This window comes from Amyelois transitella, chromosome 7 (genome assembly GCF_032362555.1).
Source record: "Amyelois transitella isolate CPQ chromosome 7, ilAmyTran1.1, whole genome shotgun sequence".
Classification (NCBI taxonomy): Eukaryota; Metazoa; Arthropoda; class Insecta; order Lepidoptera; family Pyralidae; genus Amyelois; species Amyelois transitella.
In genome coordinates, this window is record NC_083510.1 from 2962811 (window position 1) to 2980232 (window position 17422).

Below are 17422 nucleotides of genomic sequence, written 5' to 3' on the forward strand. Positions count from 1 at the left end.
AAATATCTACACAAATTCCTAAGAGTGTAAATGCGTTTCAAATCTGTGGACTCAACGGTTGATGCAGTGCGTTGATAATGTCAGTAAATGAGTCAGTTAGAGTACACTTTTACATTATATAAATACTATTGCTTGTAACTGTGATCTTTACTCTTGTAACAATCAAAACAAATCAAACGATCCTACCTAAACATCCTGGTGACACAGTTTCAAATGTTTAAGTAAAAAAAATAAGTCAGCAAATTGTACGCAAAATAAATCCACTACATATGAACAACACTACATAAATATGAAGGCTAAGGTTGACGAGTTGAGCTAGGTATATATAAAAGTGAACCAACGCACATATCATATCGAGTCAATTCGCGTGACTGATGAAAATACAGTGATTGATGGAGTTACTTGAACATGTCAACGGAAATTTATTGCGGAAAAACGTATAGAACAATTTTTCGTTTCTGAAAAAAGGGAAAGATTCAATACAAAGAAAATAAATTTCCACACCGAATTTTTATACATACGTGCACAAAATTCTTTCCCGGAGGAGTAGGCAGCGACTAAATCTTTCCACTTCTCACATTTGATTTATATTCATAGTGTAGTAGCTGTTCGCAGCTCCGCACGCTTCCTAAAATTCTCCCCCTTTTTGCTGTTCCCGCAGGAATTACCAAAAACGAATTTATCAAAAACGGCTGAATGGTTCAAGTGGGAAGAAGTAACAAACGAACAAACTTACTTTCCCATTTATTTGTTGAGATTTTTGCCCGAATAAAAGAGATCAATGAAAATGTTTGTACTAATAAGTAAATTCACTTATTCGACGAAATTACACAGTGAATGAACTCTATAATATATTGCTACGGGGCATTCATGACGATTTTACCAATACCGAAATGGTGTTTAAGTCCTGATAATGCAAATATTGCAATTGGCAGATTTACGGAAATATTGATTACGAATACAAAGAGATTTTCATGGAACGCAAACCAGATAAAATATGAAATGATATATTTAATTCACTTGCATCTAGTGCTTTCGATCCCACATTTTATTAACAAAACTTCAATTTTAAATCACAAATTCATTATACGTACATCTTAACCATCTAACAGTACTATCAGTAAGCTTACACAAGGTTGACTGGAAGAGATTGCTTTAGCGATAAATCCGCCTTTGTACCATCTTTTGTTTTACTCTTATGGTGCAATAAAGAGTTTTATCTATCTATCTTACACATCGAAACACTATTCTGTGAACAAACAAACCGACACACCAAATCGGCTCGTATTAGACTCGTCTTGTTCACATGTCCGGCGCAATACAAATCAGGATTTGCTTAAAGGCCTATCAGTTTGGGTATCACTATTGGAACAGGAATATCTTTTCCACAGTTTGGTTTTGCGAACTGGGTGTTTTTTATTATTGTTATTGAAACGTTATCCGTAATAAACTATAACATAATTCGCGTATAAATGCGAAAGTGAGTTTGTTTGTTTGTTTGTAACGTCTTCGCAGACAAACCGCTGAACCGATCTGCATGAAATTTTGCATACATAACTTTCGTCTCGGTAAAAACTAAAGTTCTCATGAGATTTGCGAAACACCTGTATATTATTTTGTAGAAAATAGGTGTTTTGCAACCAAGGCTAATAAAATTCGTCAGGCGAAGATGCGATTAAAAGCTAGTTCTTATATAACTTGACCAATTTCAGATAAACCTATAACACTTATCCGTCCAATTTCCTTAATGAATGGACCTAGCAAAGGAATCAGCGAAAATTAATTGCTAGAACGAGTGTGCAGGTACGAGGTAGCAATTTAGTTCTTACAAAGATTTAACAGACTAAGTATTTTTCCTGAATGCCGCTATCTCTTGTTAGTAAAACAATAGAATCACTCTGTGCACCTAAGTGCTGACTCAATTTTAAATGAGGTTTAATTTTATTACAGTTACTTTTTGTTACAAAAAGAGTTGAAATTGATTCGGTGGGTCTACCAACGAATCTTTTATTCTTGGTAATTAAAGCATGTTCCTATTTGGACCCTTATTAACAAGCTTCGGAGGTCACTTGTAATTATCTGACCGAAGCATCCTTGAAACCCAATTTCTATTAGGGAGATGGACAAAAAATCCAAAGTCGATCGACATTTTGTCTAATAAAAGGTTCATATTAAAAGTCAGAATATTCTTTTCTACTGGTCTCGAAGAGAAGAATTAAAAAAACATTGTTTTGTGCCAGCTTCTCTTCCTCCACACAGTATAAAAACCATTTAAGCGAAAGGCTTATAAATTTGGTACTCTGCTTTTAGGCAATGGGCTAGGCTTGCCTGAAAGAGACAAAGTCGTTATATATGTATGTGTGTGTATGTTATAATATCCAAAATTATCCAACAAAAGGTTCCCGAAATTTTCCCAAATATGTGAAATAAGCTGAAGCAATGATTCACCTGAAACCGGATTTCCACAAAATTTCCGCGTGACGACATTTACTGGTTGTAATGGCGGAATTCAACTGATATTTTAAGGGATAAAACTGAAATGGGCCTTGCCAACTCTTTGGCTCCGATATAAAGTCTAACTTTCTTGAGTCGATTTTAAGTGTCTTTTATATTGGTTGGAGTTTCTAAGCTGTGAAAGGTAAATTACAGTTTCAAAAAGTATGATTAAGATTATTAAACATTCTCAAGACTATAAGTTACTTAATTGTTTTTCTCATTCATGATTTTACTTATCTGAATTTATCCGTGGTGAAAAAAGCGAAAGAAATAATAATATATTCCTACGTATATCTTCAGTTTGATAGGCGCCTAATCTAAAACCGTTTGTCGTTGAAACCAAAGTTTGTTATAAATAAAAATAACTAAAGATGCAACTCATCCATTTCACTCTTCTACCTCGTGCATCCTAGACATACTCTTTATTGTGCACAAGTGAATTCAATAAGACGATTAACGGCAACCACATACACGATGTACGAGCGCCGTGCAGCAATTAACTGGCTAAGTTAATTAATAGCTATTGTGCAGAAGTGTGCAATATTAGCGTCTAACTATATATACTCGTACTAGCTGGCCGTGTGGTTACCGGCACCAATAAAAATAAAGAATAGGACCACTCCATCTCTTTCCCATGGATGTCGTGAAAGGTGACTAAGGGATAGGCTTATAAACTTGGGATTCTTCTTTTAGGCGATGGGCTCGCAACCTGTCACTACTTGAATCTCAATTCTATCATCAAGCCAAAAAGCTGAACGTGGCCTATCAGTCTTTTCAAGCTGGTGGCTCTGTCTACCTACGCAAGGGATAAAGGCGTGACGTGAGGTTTTAAGTCGAAGCGACTGTCGTCTGGCCTCCGCAACCTTTGCAGGGGGACTTAACCCATATCGGATCATGGTTACACATCCGCTTGCCTGCAGGTTTCTTTAGATGTTTTCCCTCATCTTAAAGCGTTGGTTAGCAACCAAACTAATGTACATAACGCAGAAAGGAGTATATTACTAATTGGACGCCGCGTAGAGATTAGAACCTGTCCTTGGATATCAGGCATATTTGGCATCTTAACCTAGGTTATAGTATTACAATATTTACTAACTCTATAATTAACAACATACATACATATGGTCACGTCTATATCCCTTGCGGGGTAGACAGAGCCAATAGTCTTGAAAAGACTGAATGGCCACGTTCAGCTATTTGGCTTAATGATAGAATTGAGATTCAAATAGTGACAGGTTGCTAGCCCATCGCCAAAAAGAAGAAACCCAAGTTTGTAAGCCTATCCCTTAGTCGCCTTTTACGACATCCATGGGAAAGAGATGGAGTGGTCCTATTCTTTTTTGTATTGGTGCCGGGAACCACACGGCATAATTAACAACCCTAAAACAAATCCATTCCCTGTTCACAGATTCGCGTCATTGTGATGACGTTTGTGAAAGCCAATTAGAACATTTGCTAAGCACAAACAGCTAATCAAGCTCATTGCGGTCTGTTTGTCGGTTTGTTCATGTAAATGCAACGCATGTGCTCGACTAAAGCAGTTGTATTTACATTACAATGCATTTCGCGCTGCACTTAGGAATTTAGATTTGGATGCACAAAGTAATCATTCTAAATATATGATGTGGTGTATTTACATATCAAGTTTGACACACGTAAACAAATCTTCATCCCTTACAGGAGATGAAACTGTACGGTTTAGTGATGGAATTGAGATTCAGGAATATGACAATTCTTTTTTTGCGTTTGATAAGCTTTTTTCGATGTCATCTTAACTTACTACGAAATTCACGGGAATCTAACTTTCCTAATCCCAACAATTTTCTTGGCAGTTTCATTAAATTCTGAAGATAATTGACTGATATTTGATTGGACTTTGTCGAGCAGTTGTGGAAATAAAACTTTTTATATTTCTTCCTATTCAAACAGTCGTAACCTCACCAATATACTTAATCTAAAAATTCTCACCTGTGGTGGACTCTTCACATAATACTCAGTATCATTGATGATCAGCCGGAAGTCAGTCTCGAGGAGGGATTCCACCGTGTCGCTCGCCGCGATGCGCACGCGCTCGTCCGCCGCCAGCGCCGCCGCGCGCTCTACGCCGCGATCTTCCGCTTTCACCTTTAACATTATCAAGCAAAGAAATATTTATTAATATACAAAATCACGCCCCATTCTCTAAGGGGTGAGCAGAGACTACATGTTTTCACTTGAAATGGAGTCATCATTCTCTTCATACAAGATCATCAGAGAGGTGAAGGAGAGAGAAACTCTCCTAGCCGTTTGCCAAAATAAGCACAAGAAAATAATATTAAAATAAGAAAAGAATGATAATTTCAAAAGGTACAAAAACAAAGATAGACTTTGGAAGTGGTTTCAGGCTGGGGTTTCACCAATCCGACAAAATATAAGCTTTTGAGCCACAACACAAATATAATTACATATTAGTATTTAGAAACTTAATCAGAGCATAATAAAACTCGACACAAAAGGCTTCGACAAAACCACAGTAAAGCACCACCCCATTCGCAACTCAACCCGGCCCACGCTTTTGTGAATACAAAAGCAATTTGTCAAAACGATCGTCTTTTTCGTCGCGTTTTATGCTGGCTGTAACGAGCTTCAACTTTTTAATAACCAATTATAACGTTCTCGAAATAATAATGGAACAACATTTTGTTGTTACCATACATGGAACGTGTCGTCGGAAATTTTATGAGTTAAATTTTTATACAGTTTCTCTCGTGTCAATATATTCTACATAGATTCCATTCCGTGTTATTGGCACAGAGCGTTGCTTTTGGGCTCACAGTCATGTTATGTAAATGCTGCTGAAGTTATTTATTTTCACGACAGTTACCTTAAAACCATAGACTTTTAGGAACGCGAGACTTTGTCTGCGTTTGCTCGTCACATTAACAATGCCATTATTTTATGGTTAATTCCGGTTTGAGTCTGACTTCAAAGGCTTGGTCGATCTTCATTTTAACAGCTTGACATTTTAGGTTAAGTGAGTCTGACCTTATAACTATGGCCCATATTGGACCGTAAACGTTGCTATACCATTGATCTGGGGAACGCGTGAAAATTGTATACAAATGTTTTGCTTTAGAAAAGTCATCACAGTAGTAGGGAAGCCATCGAAAATTTCTAACCTGTTCTAACAGATCTCCAACGGTTTGCGACACAGGCCGCAGGGTGAATCGGCAGAGCTCCCGGCGAGACGGCAGCGGCACCGTGATGACGGGCAGCCCGCGACGGTAGGTCACAGTCACTTCTGAAACAAAGGAACAACGCATAAAGTTAGCGTATATCCGATAGCTATGAAACGGATGGCGAGTCACTTCTGAAACAAAGGAACAACGCATATAGTTAGCGTAGTTCCGATAGCGTTAAAACGGATGGCGAGTCACTTCTGAAACAACGCATAATGTTAGCAATTGGATAGTGTTGAAACGGATGGCGTACCCAGTTCCATCCTTATCCCAACCCGTTTAAGTCATATTGTCATTTTACTTTGTAGGTATTCCCAATAGACTCTCTTATAAACAAGAAAGTAAATATGTTTTTTCTTGACAGTTAAGCAACTTATTAAAAAATATGGCTTAGCCCTTGAAAGAGGACATATGTCGATGTAGTTTTTGGTAATATCTAAGGGAACACAGCGGAGCTGAGGCCAAAAGCTTGTGCAGCATTGAGAATACATATTGGGAACGACAAATAGGAAAGCAACTTACTGATACGACGAAGACTTAAGCCAGAGGTGGATTTGTAGCGATCAAATATCAGTCGATTTTTTTATAGATTGGTACAGATTTCTCAATTGTTGGCCTAATCATAAAAAGTTACCAGTGTAGATGACCTTCCTTACTCTGTGATATCAATTAAAGCAAGTTAACACACATGATTCACGCGATGAAGATTACAATGCTTTGTACGACATGCTTTATAACGAAGTAAACGAACCACTTGCTTCGTATAAAAACATAAGTGACAGCGATGAAAACATTATGTGGCGGTACAGTCGGCAGCATACGCACTTGCCTAAAATTATTGCAATAAAGCCGCTATTACCGCGCCATAAGATTCAAGATAGTTGGTTATGCAGTTGATAGTGAGCCACAAAGAAATTGTTTCATTACGGACTTGGCTTGATTGTTGACTCGCTCCACTTACGCACTTGTGTTCATTCGAACACACAATTCATTTCACGATTACTTCAGGCGATAGTTGGTAATAATAATAGAAAAATATTTGGTGAAAGATTGACTTAAAATCGCATAAAAATACAAGCATCTAAATAGATCTCTTCCCCCTGGCGTTGATGTGGTGCGCTCCTCGACTGGGTAAGGTTTTAATGCGAAACGACTTCCTTGCAGAAATAGAATATAGGAGAACCTTACCCATATTAGCCTAACCTTATCAAATTAAAAACTGTATTAGATTAATGTGCCTATTACTTTTATCACTTTTTAAGACATTCATGACAGTAATCTTATATTAAAATTCCGGGAACCACACGGTTAGGCAATGAAAGAGAATCAATTAAAAAAATTAACAGAAAATATTGCAATATATTCGACCTTCCACCGAACTTGGGCCCGATTTTGATAAGATAAAACAAACAAACATTAAGGACAAAAAACATTTTCACGACTTTACTAATTCATTTCCATTTCAGATTTGAGAGCGGCAAACTCCAAGTCAGTGGTTTATTGCACTTAGCCGGAAGGATTACAATTAATTATGATGGCTTAGGCTGGGTTTGTTTGGTCTTTGGAGTACCTACTCACTTCAAAACGAGTTATGCATAATAATCTCTTTATTCAAAACATTGCCGTTGTTTTCAAGACAGTTATGAATTTGGATGAAGCGAAAGAAGTATGCAGGGATTTTGGCATGAAGAGACATGATGTATCTGTCTTCTCCTGCGAAGGATGCGTGATATTATGTGGATATGTTTGTAATTTTATATGTAATCTTACATTGGTATAGAGTATCAAATTGAAAACATACTTTTTGTTGATAGTTGCGCAAAAACTTGAATTGTATTTATCCAATTTGGTAAACAGAAACAATGAGAAAAATACAGAATTTTCCTTGTCATCCGACATAAAAGTTGGCCCTATAATTCATTTATATCTCACACTTCTGTGATGCGCAATAGCAATTTTTCATATAAAAAAAATCTTCTGCGCAGCGTCCACAGATTAGATTTTTTGTTTAAATTGTAGTCTATTAATATAAACAATTTTGTACTTGACTGTACAACTTTACTTTGTTAAACTTTCAAGCAGTTAATCGGCTATAGAAAGAGACCATCATATTTCTATTTTAAGCATAAGATGCTCACAGATGTATATTTATTGCAGTTATTACTCCTAATAACAATATTCTAAGTGAAGGCGAGAAAACTATACCTAAAACAAATAAAAAGAAAAAGTAAAATAAAGCCGCTCCATTCTCTTTTCTCTAACTATATTTCTGTGTATTTTTTTTTTTTAATATTTTTCCAACATTTGTAGAGATTGAAAGAGAATAAAGTAAGTTTTGTTAATTTATCTGATCCTGTTTTGAAAGAATATCATTTGGTCGAAAACACTCGTAAAATACTTACTTAAAAGTACTGATTCAACGTACTTACAGCACAGTACACCAGCATATACTTACATTAACTTGTACTAAGTTCAGCTTAAGTGAAAGGTCATTATGGAGTCCTTTGGCGTTCCTTAACGACCCTCATGATATGATATCATCTAGATCTTCATTTGTTATGAAGGCAAATAGGCTATGGATGGTCGGAACTGGGTAACTGGCACGTGTAGGCAACCCGAATGGCCGTAAACCAACTTTATTCAGTGGAGATAAAGTTAACTTTGCTATGCAGTTTAACTCTTCAGTACAACTAATATACATTGCTGTAAAAAATATCCCAAAGGACTTATTACGGAAACCAGCCACAAAACAGGCTTAAAGTTTGTTGTGTACCAAGTATAAGTTTCGAAATTTAAAATTGTTTTTGTTTTTTTATTATTCGCTACGGTTACCTACGTTTTATTTTAATCTCTTTGTTGCCTAAGGAATTTATAAGAATAAAAATTAAGTACTAGACCTATTATAATCTGCCAATAGGTTCATGTTCAAATCAAAGTTGTATTTATCGATGATGTCTAATAGTCGTCAAGCATAGATAAAGAAGAAGAGAAAGAGTAAATAAAACATTTAAAGAGATCTAATTATATGGATCGTAACGTGTAAAAATATTTTTTTCTTGAATCTACTCTTTACCCTATGAGATGCAGGGTGATCTTAGAGAAAGGTATCACAAATCCACATTTCTATTCCAATATAGAACCGAGTGACATATCGAGGTCAGTGGCTCGCCCATCGAATGCAAAATACTCGCACGCGTTTGCGACTATCCGACATTTATTCACGCGGAAAAAGTAAGCCTATGATTGTACAGCACTATGTGAAATCCAATAAAAAGTCGTTCTGTTACTGCATTCCCCCCACATTCCTTTATATTTTTAAAGACATCAATAATCGATATATATAACACTGTTGCGTTATTAAGTGACTGATAGTGATAATGCAGCTGAAATTTCGGAAGCATAACTCAGAATGAATTAATTTTCCGAAATTCGTAGATTTTTCGTTTATTAAACTAAATTGAAATATGTTATCAAACTAGACAACAAATTTACAAGAAAGCTTTTTTAAAGCAAATAACTTAGAAAGTTAAAAGTTATCAATAAAAGTAGCATTCCTATGCTTAACTTCTTCATTGCAAAGCCTATGTTATTGACAATGTTAGTAATAAAAGATAGTAGGTAAATGGTACAAAAAAGGAATAAATTCAACGGTTTAAAATTAATTACTATGCATTCAAGAAGATAACATTGTTTGTACATCAGTCAATAAGCGACGGTCTTCAAAAAATATTTTTGTTTACTCAAGTTTTCAATGTAGGTATACAATTCACCTTCAACTTAATGGAAAATCTATGTTATTAAATCGCATCTGGGGCCGAATTTCTCTCGTCTTTTCCAAAACAATATTTGGATTGTTTTCATAAAGTCTGGCCATGAAGATGCTTAAATTAGATTGTCTACAAAATGTACGAGTGCTGTTATGCAATACTAATAAAAACCCGTAATATAATGCAAAACGGAACATGCAATCTGTTTAAGTGCAGTAGAAGGTTGTACAGTCCACGCCTAGACATACTTTGGAAAATATTTTTTCAACGAAATCGGATTCTTTTTACCTCGACTCGATTGTCTTAAAATTCTTATACTTTTCACATCAATATGAAATTAGTGACCAAGCAATTTGTCCATGTTATCTTCAACCGTTAAAAATGTATTCGTATATTTTTAATGATTGCGTTCTAAGCTGTTTCGTTTTATCCGTGACCAGAGTCTGCTTGAGCGTGCAAACATTTCGCGAGAATATTTTTACCTACAAATCTGACTGGTTGGCATCGTTCCTTAGTTCTTAAGCGGTAACTCTTACTGCTTTTGTCCTATTCTCAACAAAAAGTACAAAAGTCTTGCCTTCAAATACATTGTAACTCTCACCACCATAGCCACAACGTATGCGTAACCGCAACACATCACTGCGCCTGCGCTTTACACAATAATTGCCCTGTCACTTTCCTAATTATAAACTCTGCCCGTTTTCTCCATATATCATTCAAGACGTAAAATATAAACATGCAATATTTTTTACTATTACATCTGATGTGTAATCTGTTACAGATGTAAGTTACGAGTTTCGAAAGCGTTTGTTGAATAAAATTGGCATAAATAATTTTTCCGATGAATGTCTGACTGTAATCAGTAGCAATGTGCGAAATAAACAGCAATTTTTTTATACAATCAACAATAAAAAAATTGCAAATTTGAAATGATTTATTTTTCTAAGCAACGCTATTTCAATCCACACGAGTGTAAGTGCAATAATATATAACTCAAACCAGTTCTATTTTAATAATTCTGAGCTCAAACATGAAAATATGAAACCTTTTTGAAATGCGACCTAAGCCCTCTTCAACATAGACACCCCTATGTTTGCCAGACGCTTCACGTACTGTTTACAATACCCTGTCGGAAAACTATATTGTGTTTTCAATCTCACATTCTTTCTTATATTCCTGACAGATTTATAACCTCTTTGGAAGAAGAATGATCAGCGCGCGGGGAAAGCATATTATTATAGCTGAAATGGCTACTTTATTACGAGTATCATGCTAAATCACTTTTCACTTCGTATTGACATAAAAGACACAGTTGTTAACACTTTTTAAATTTTCACGATATTTATATAAATCACGACTTTGATTTATAGGGTAGACAGAGGTAACAGTAGCGAAAATATTCTAAGGCCACGTTCAGGAATTCTTCAATCTTCACGAATGACTTAGTGAGGAATTTTGAGAATCAGTGTTCGGTTGTAAGTCCAGCCCAAAAAAATTTTTAGACCATTAACACACCTATAACTTTTTAAGGTCCAATAAAGGTTCGCAAGGCCGGCCAATAATAAATTATTTTGCAATAAAATATACTCAATGTTGCCCTTATAACGCTTATATGGCTGGAACCGAAGAACGAGTAAGATTTATTGGGAAATTTAGTGAACACTCGTAAAAATATGATTGCAATCCTCAATGTTTATTATCGGTGTAAATAAATATATGATCATAGGGGTAACATTATATTATAATCGAGTGTTATATAGATTCTTCTCTTACTCATGCAGATACATACATACATACATAACATAAAATCACGCCTCTTTCTCTCTCTCTGCATACTTTCTTCGCTTCATCCACATTCGGGTACTCTTGACCTGACCCTTTTACCAGGACGTCCTTAATTTGATCAAGACACGTTCGTCTAGGTCTTTCCACTCCGACCTGTATTCTCTAATTTCTTTAGAAATAAGTAGTGCTCTTGTACTGAATTTCTCTTTAAGGTTTGATGTGCATCAATATATAAATAAAAAATAAATAAATAAGAGATGAAGTGGTCCTATTCTTTTTTCTATTGGTGCCGGGAACCACACGTCACATAATCGTTTGCTTTGCGTTCAATACAAAGACAGCGTTCATAGTGAGTATTCTGCAACTCTTATCACTTTACACAAATAGTTCTACTGGAAAATGTATAAGTATGAATGCTGTATTTGCGCACTAGAATTTATTTCGAGATAAAAGTTGGGAGCGTATATCTATGGTCCAAAGACAGCGCCGACATCACTCGTGTGTACTCAACTTTATCTTTCACACTATAAAATTTTTTGAACGCCGATTTAGTTTTAATTCCGAAATGTTTTTTTTTCAGTTCTATTATATATCTACCTTAATAGCACAATGGTGATGTGCTATCAGTAACATGTTCCCAGAGTCGATGCCCAGACATAATAATAAAAATTACCTTGAATCGTTGAGTAAACATCCTATTTAACGATTTGCCCCATACTGTTTAAATTTTCCTTCTTATTTTGAAATCGTTGCCGCACTGAATCACATTCGCAAACGTTTCGTTGTTCCTGCGCATTTTAAAAATCACTTTCCAAAAGCATGGCTTTGGATTAAAAATCAAATCAATTCTGGCTGATTTAGACAATCGCATCCCGCCTTTCTGGTCGGGGGTTAAAATTGCTAAACGCCTGTCAGTATAAAACAAAGGCAGATCTCTCATTGAAATTTACTACTCTTACTTCCGCGAACTAGCATATACTATATCGTATCTTTTACTAAAAGGGGATAATAAAATTGGAGATCTTATCGGGAACAGGCAACGGGCGTGATAATGTATGTATGAGATTGCGTCGCCCAACCTTCGTCATTGTTTGGCAGACTTGCAAAACTAAATGGATACCTTGTGGGATCCACAGAGCTTAGAACGGGTTTGCTCTGTGTTTGTAGCATGAATTGTACGAAAACCATTTCCTATTCCAATTTCCATTGTCAATTATACAGACGCGATTTTTTTATGTCCAGATATTTTCAATTTATGATAGAAGATATTTTTTTCTATTAATAAGGTTGAGAAACAAATTCATAATTTAAACAGTTTACGAGTAATAGTTGCCATTGCGCCAAGTGATTTTAAGGACTTTTTATGATAAAATTGATATTTTAAAATTTTCTTAATTTAGATTATAGTATTCACGGAATTATTTATTTCAGTGAATGTAATTTTTTTTTTCACCAATGTCTCAAAACAACGCAGAATGAATAACTTCTTTTCCAGCCCGCATAAACTACAACAACACGAATGAAAAATATTTTAATTTGACATTCACGTCATGCCACCAAGTAATATAGTTAGGAATCCCGGGACTGAAGTATGGCACGGAAGCGAAACAGGAACGATTTAATTTCATATAAGTAGTTAAACTGCTTCAACTATAGAAAAGAGGGTCCCATAGAATTTTATTCACGAATTCAAAAATTACATAATTTACCGATGTTTGTTTGATTATTAAAATAACTTGAATGTAAATTTTACTCCTGCGAGGCTAGTATGGTAAAAACTATCACTGTCCCTTTTCACGCCATAATTAAAAGCGAAACAGCGATAGTTTATCGCGCGATAAAAACGGCGTCGCGCGTGCCGGGCTAGCCCCGCAAGGTCAGTTATCTGCCAACTTTCATCAAAACTATTCCAGAGTTATTGAATTTATTCGTTACAAGCAAAAATACCTCATAATAATAAAATAAAATCCTCTACCTTTTCAATATTGGTTTCGAAGCATGGATTTAGATTAAGGGAATAAAAATTTGTAGCATTAACATTTATGTCAACACACCCGCATCCCCGCTTACCACGTGACACACCTTGCCCTTTTATTATTCTCATAAATCTTACAGACTTTATTGCCGGATATCCGGGAGAAATAATTGAAATTTTGACGGGATGTTGCCAAGATTTTGTGAGATATTTTTAACGTTAAAAGTGCAATAATTACTGTTAGTTTTCTTTAGTTGGAAATGGTCTTATAATGAAAAAATACTGAAACAATAAAAACTGAATGTTTTATACACATTTAATATTAATGACGACATCGTCAGCTAACGAAATATATATATAAAATCCTATGTGATTGAAGCCCGGGGCAAAGCCATTGTTAAATAAATATGTCACATACACAGATTAGTCTTACTTTTTCCCGGAGAGGTAGGCAGAGACTACATCTTTCATCTACATTCATGCAGACTCATTGGTTTACTTTAGGTACTATTGGTCCTTCGATCAACTTTATACTCCAGAAAGTCCTAATGTCCTAAAATTCTATTTAACTGAGGTAAAACAGCGATCCGGCTTGTTAACTGAAGCATTCTTAGTGGATAATTTTTTATGCAAATATAAATAAGTATATTGCTTTCATTCGGTTAGCAGAATATAGTACTGGTTACGCCATTACACTGACCCATTCATACGGTAACGTTCTAAGGTACTAAACAGACAGACATATCAACTGTGCATGTCAAAATAATAATCATAACCACTTTAGTATAATTATATCTAATATTATTTAATAGGTTATAATAAAAAATCTATTCTAAGTTAAGACTAAAAGAAAAAATATTTAAATTTGGAACTCTAGGGAGGGTTTCCATCACGCAGGCAGCATTCCTGCGCTGTATTGAAAAGCAGTACGCTGCGAAAATACACAAAAAGAAATATATTGTTTTTTGCGTATTATAGTGTGTAAATGTAATACATATATTAAACCGAGCAATTCTAAAACCCTCTTAGAATATAGTTTTATATTCGTATTATTACCTGCCAGTGTGATCAACGCCTTATCCCTACTAATAACACTACGGTTATATAATTACCGTTGCGTTTTTTTATCTTTTTTTTGCAATTAGTATAACTTGGGAGCGAGAACGGAACAGAAAATGTGATGTATGGTCAGTATCGGAGTGGAAACGCTTTTTGTTGAATTAGTAAGTACCTGTTTTGATTTGTGGAAATTACGTAATATTAGACTATAAGATTACGAACGATTCATGTACGTTTATGTTAATGTGGACGGCGTATGTTTTGAATTTTTTTATCACTTCCAGAATTGAGATTCTTTCATTCCTTTTTTTAATAACTATAAACACAAGTAAAGGAAATCATTTACAGACAAATCACTAAAAGCATTCCTTTTTTCATAATATGTAGCATATTAATGTTCTTTTTATATACATAATAATCTTTTCTGTTTGTTGCGCAGCCGAAATAGGTATAGGTTTTCTTCTCTTAAGTGACGAAATGGTCGTGGTCATGGATTTTTTATAAGGTTGCTTCTAAGAGATTGGTAAGAAACAGATAAAGAATAGGTGGTACCGATATTCCCAAATTTGCATACATTCATATATAAATATAATCACGTCTTTAACGCTTTCGAGGTGGACGTTCAGTTTCAGATTGATGGACCAAAGCCAAATTTGAAAAAAAGATGATTTCAAAAGGCTAACATAACAAGGAAAAGCTTATTATAAAAGTATATTTATTTATCCTATATCCGTCTGTCATGCAGAACTAACACGGGTAAATGATTTTTGTGCCCAAAGGTAATGTTCCGTCCAAAAGAAATGCCATTCAAAGGCCAGCTGGACCGCTGTGACATATAACGGACTAAAATTGTGAACAGATTTTTATATCACCAAACAATATAATATTTTACATGCTAGCAACCTTTCGCTATCTGAATGTTGATTCCATTATAGTAGAGCCATTGAGCTGAACATGGTCTTGGAGTATTTCGAAGAATATTAGCTCTCTCTACACCGTGAGCAAAATAATGCATTGTATGTAACAATTTTTTAAGATTTGTAAGTGGTTCGGGATACTAATACAAAATTTCATGAAAAAAAATGACAAAAAAAAAATCTTGATTCTTTTTTTAAATGTCAAAATTAAAAATACTTTTTGAAACGTGAAAGTTCCCCATTCTGTGGGGAAACAATTACTTGAATAAACTTATCGAATTCGTAAAAATCTCAAGAGCAGAAGCATTACTAGTCATTAGATAAAGGTTGTGCCTCACTGATCTAATAGAGGTTTCTTAGGATATGGACTGCTGGACGTGGTTGCTTCCGACTGCGACGGTTTCCATTGGGAAAGCAGCTGTAATTAGCTGAATTGAGAGCGAAGCGTTTCCGATGCGCATCGCTACAATTAGCGCAAACCCGCCTCAAGTTGTAGACTTGTAGCGATATCACATACACGCGGGGAGGAAATTATCATGAGGAAACCTAGACGTTAAGGCAACTGGATGTGAAATCATGATCCAATTTATGGGTAAGGTTCCCCTGCAAAGGTGAGACGGGAGTCGCTTCGTGTGAAAATCTCGCGAGAGATCGCGAGATTTTAAAATGTAATCGAAATGGCGCGCAAAATACTATCGTTATCCCGTTTCATGTCATAATAAAAGCGAAATAGCGATAGTTCCTGCGCGATTAAATGGCGTCGCGCGTGAAATGCTACAAGGACAGGAAGATAATGATGACTTCAACATGTCAAGTATACGAGGTACACAGAGCCAATAGTCACAAGGCTTAAAGGTCTCATTCAGCTGGTTATAAATCTTTATGACAGCTGGTTATAAATCTTTATGATGAAAGTGAGATTCAGATCTCTGTACCAAATAACTAATAGAAGAATCCACAGTTTAGAAGCTTTTCCCAGAAGCTGCTTTTAAAATCGTGCGGAAAAAGGTGCAACTATGTTTTAAAGCTAAACATAACACTTGAAATATACTGCCACTAGCAAAGTTTTCTGTATGAGCTCCCAAAAAATGAAAAACTAAAAGTTTTAACTACAGTCTGCAGTAGATGTATTCATAATGGTTCTTTTGCAGCTTTCGAAGTTAAAAATTCAACAGGGAACAAACAATGCGCATTTTTATCTAACGCAATTAAAATATCCATTAAGCATTCTTTCTTGTAACAAAGAGAAATGTTACAATCATTTTCTAGAACAAATGTTCCTTGTCTTATAAGGGAAGGTTTATTTTCTGCAAACAGATCTTGAAATGTAAGTCTTGTAAGGATTTGTAACGGATCCGTGTATCTTTAATCATTTTTATTACAAGAACTCCTTGGCTTTTAAATGAGTTAGTACTCATATTTATGTAAGTATATCTTAATTCATTCAAGTTGCCGCTGATAGGGTTTACGATCTAATGAAAACTTAATGGCCTTTGAGAGTTAACAGGTAATTTCCAACGAAATATTAAAATTTGGACGGAACTCATATACTTGTGCAACAACATTGCAACAACTATTTCACACCAGAACGTCAATCCATCAATCACTCAAAACGCGAGCTAAGTGGACTACGCTTATAACTCGAGCCAATTAAAACTAATGTAAGGCGGGCGTCTGTTTGCGCATGCGACGGTACGTTTCACATTCGTGACGCGAGCCGCCTGGGCACTACGCGCAAGGAACATCACTACGACACCCTGCCAAGACCTCCTTCACTACCAGTGACCACCGTGAAACTAAAAAAAAATTGAACTCTGAAGAATCCAAATTTGAATATTGAACATATAAAATTTGGAAGTTAAAAAAAAGTTTGTCAACCATAAATTGTGTTTTTTGCTTTTTTTGTGTCGGGGTGTCGTAGGCCAGTGTTATAGTGACGGTGTGTGAAGTGGTATGGGGTAGAGATGGGGGCGGGACACAGCGCGGAAGGCGAGGGCGGCGCGTACGCAAGCGACCCGCCGGCTCATGACCGCCGCAAAAGCCACAGCAGGAGACGAAGGTGAGTCATTGATGTTTAGTTGGACATTGAATTTGTTAACAGGCGTTTAATTTTAGACTGTGTTCATAATTATGATTTCTTCAAACCTGTCATGACCTATATTAGACATGTGATTTTAACATGTTAGAAAAGCTCAAAAACTACGT

The 17422-nt window shown here is 35.6% G+C and overlaps 1 protein-coding gene across 2 annotated transcripts in view; it reads right to left on the minus strand.

Annotated features, from left to right (window-relative positions):
• LOC106141513 (calcium uniporter protein, mitochondrial) overlaps positions 1-17422 on the minus strand; it is a 118193-nt gene that overhangs the window by 7707 nt on the left and 93064 nt on the right. For both annotated transcript variants that reach the window (XM_060944928.1, XM_060944927.1), the window contains 2 exons: positions 5655-5776; positions 4465-4620 (listed from right to left, as the gene is read on the minus strand). In XM_060944928.1, coding sequence (XP_060800911.1) covers positions 4465-4620; positions 5655-5776 — 278 coding nt within the window. The remainder of the gene's footprint in view (positions 1-4464; positions 4621-5654; positions 5777-17422) is intronic.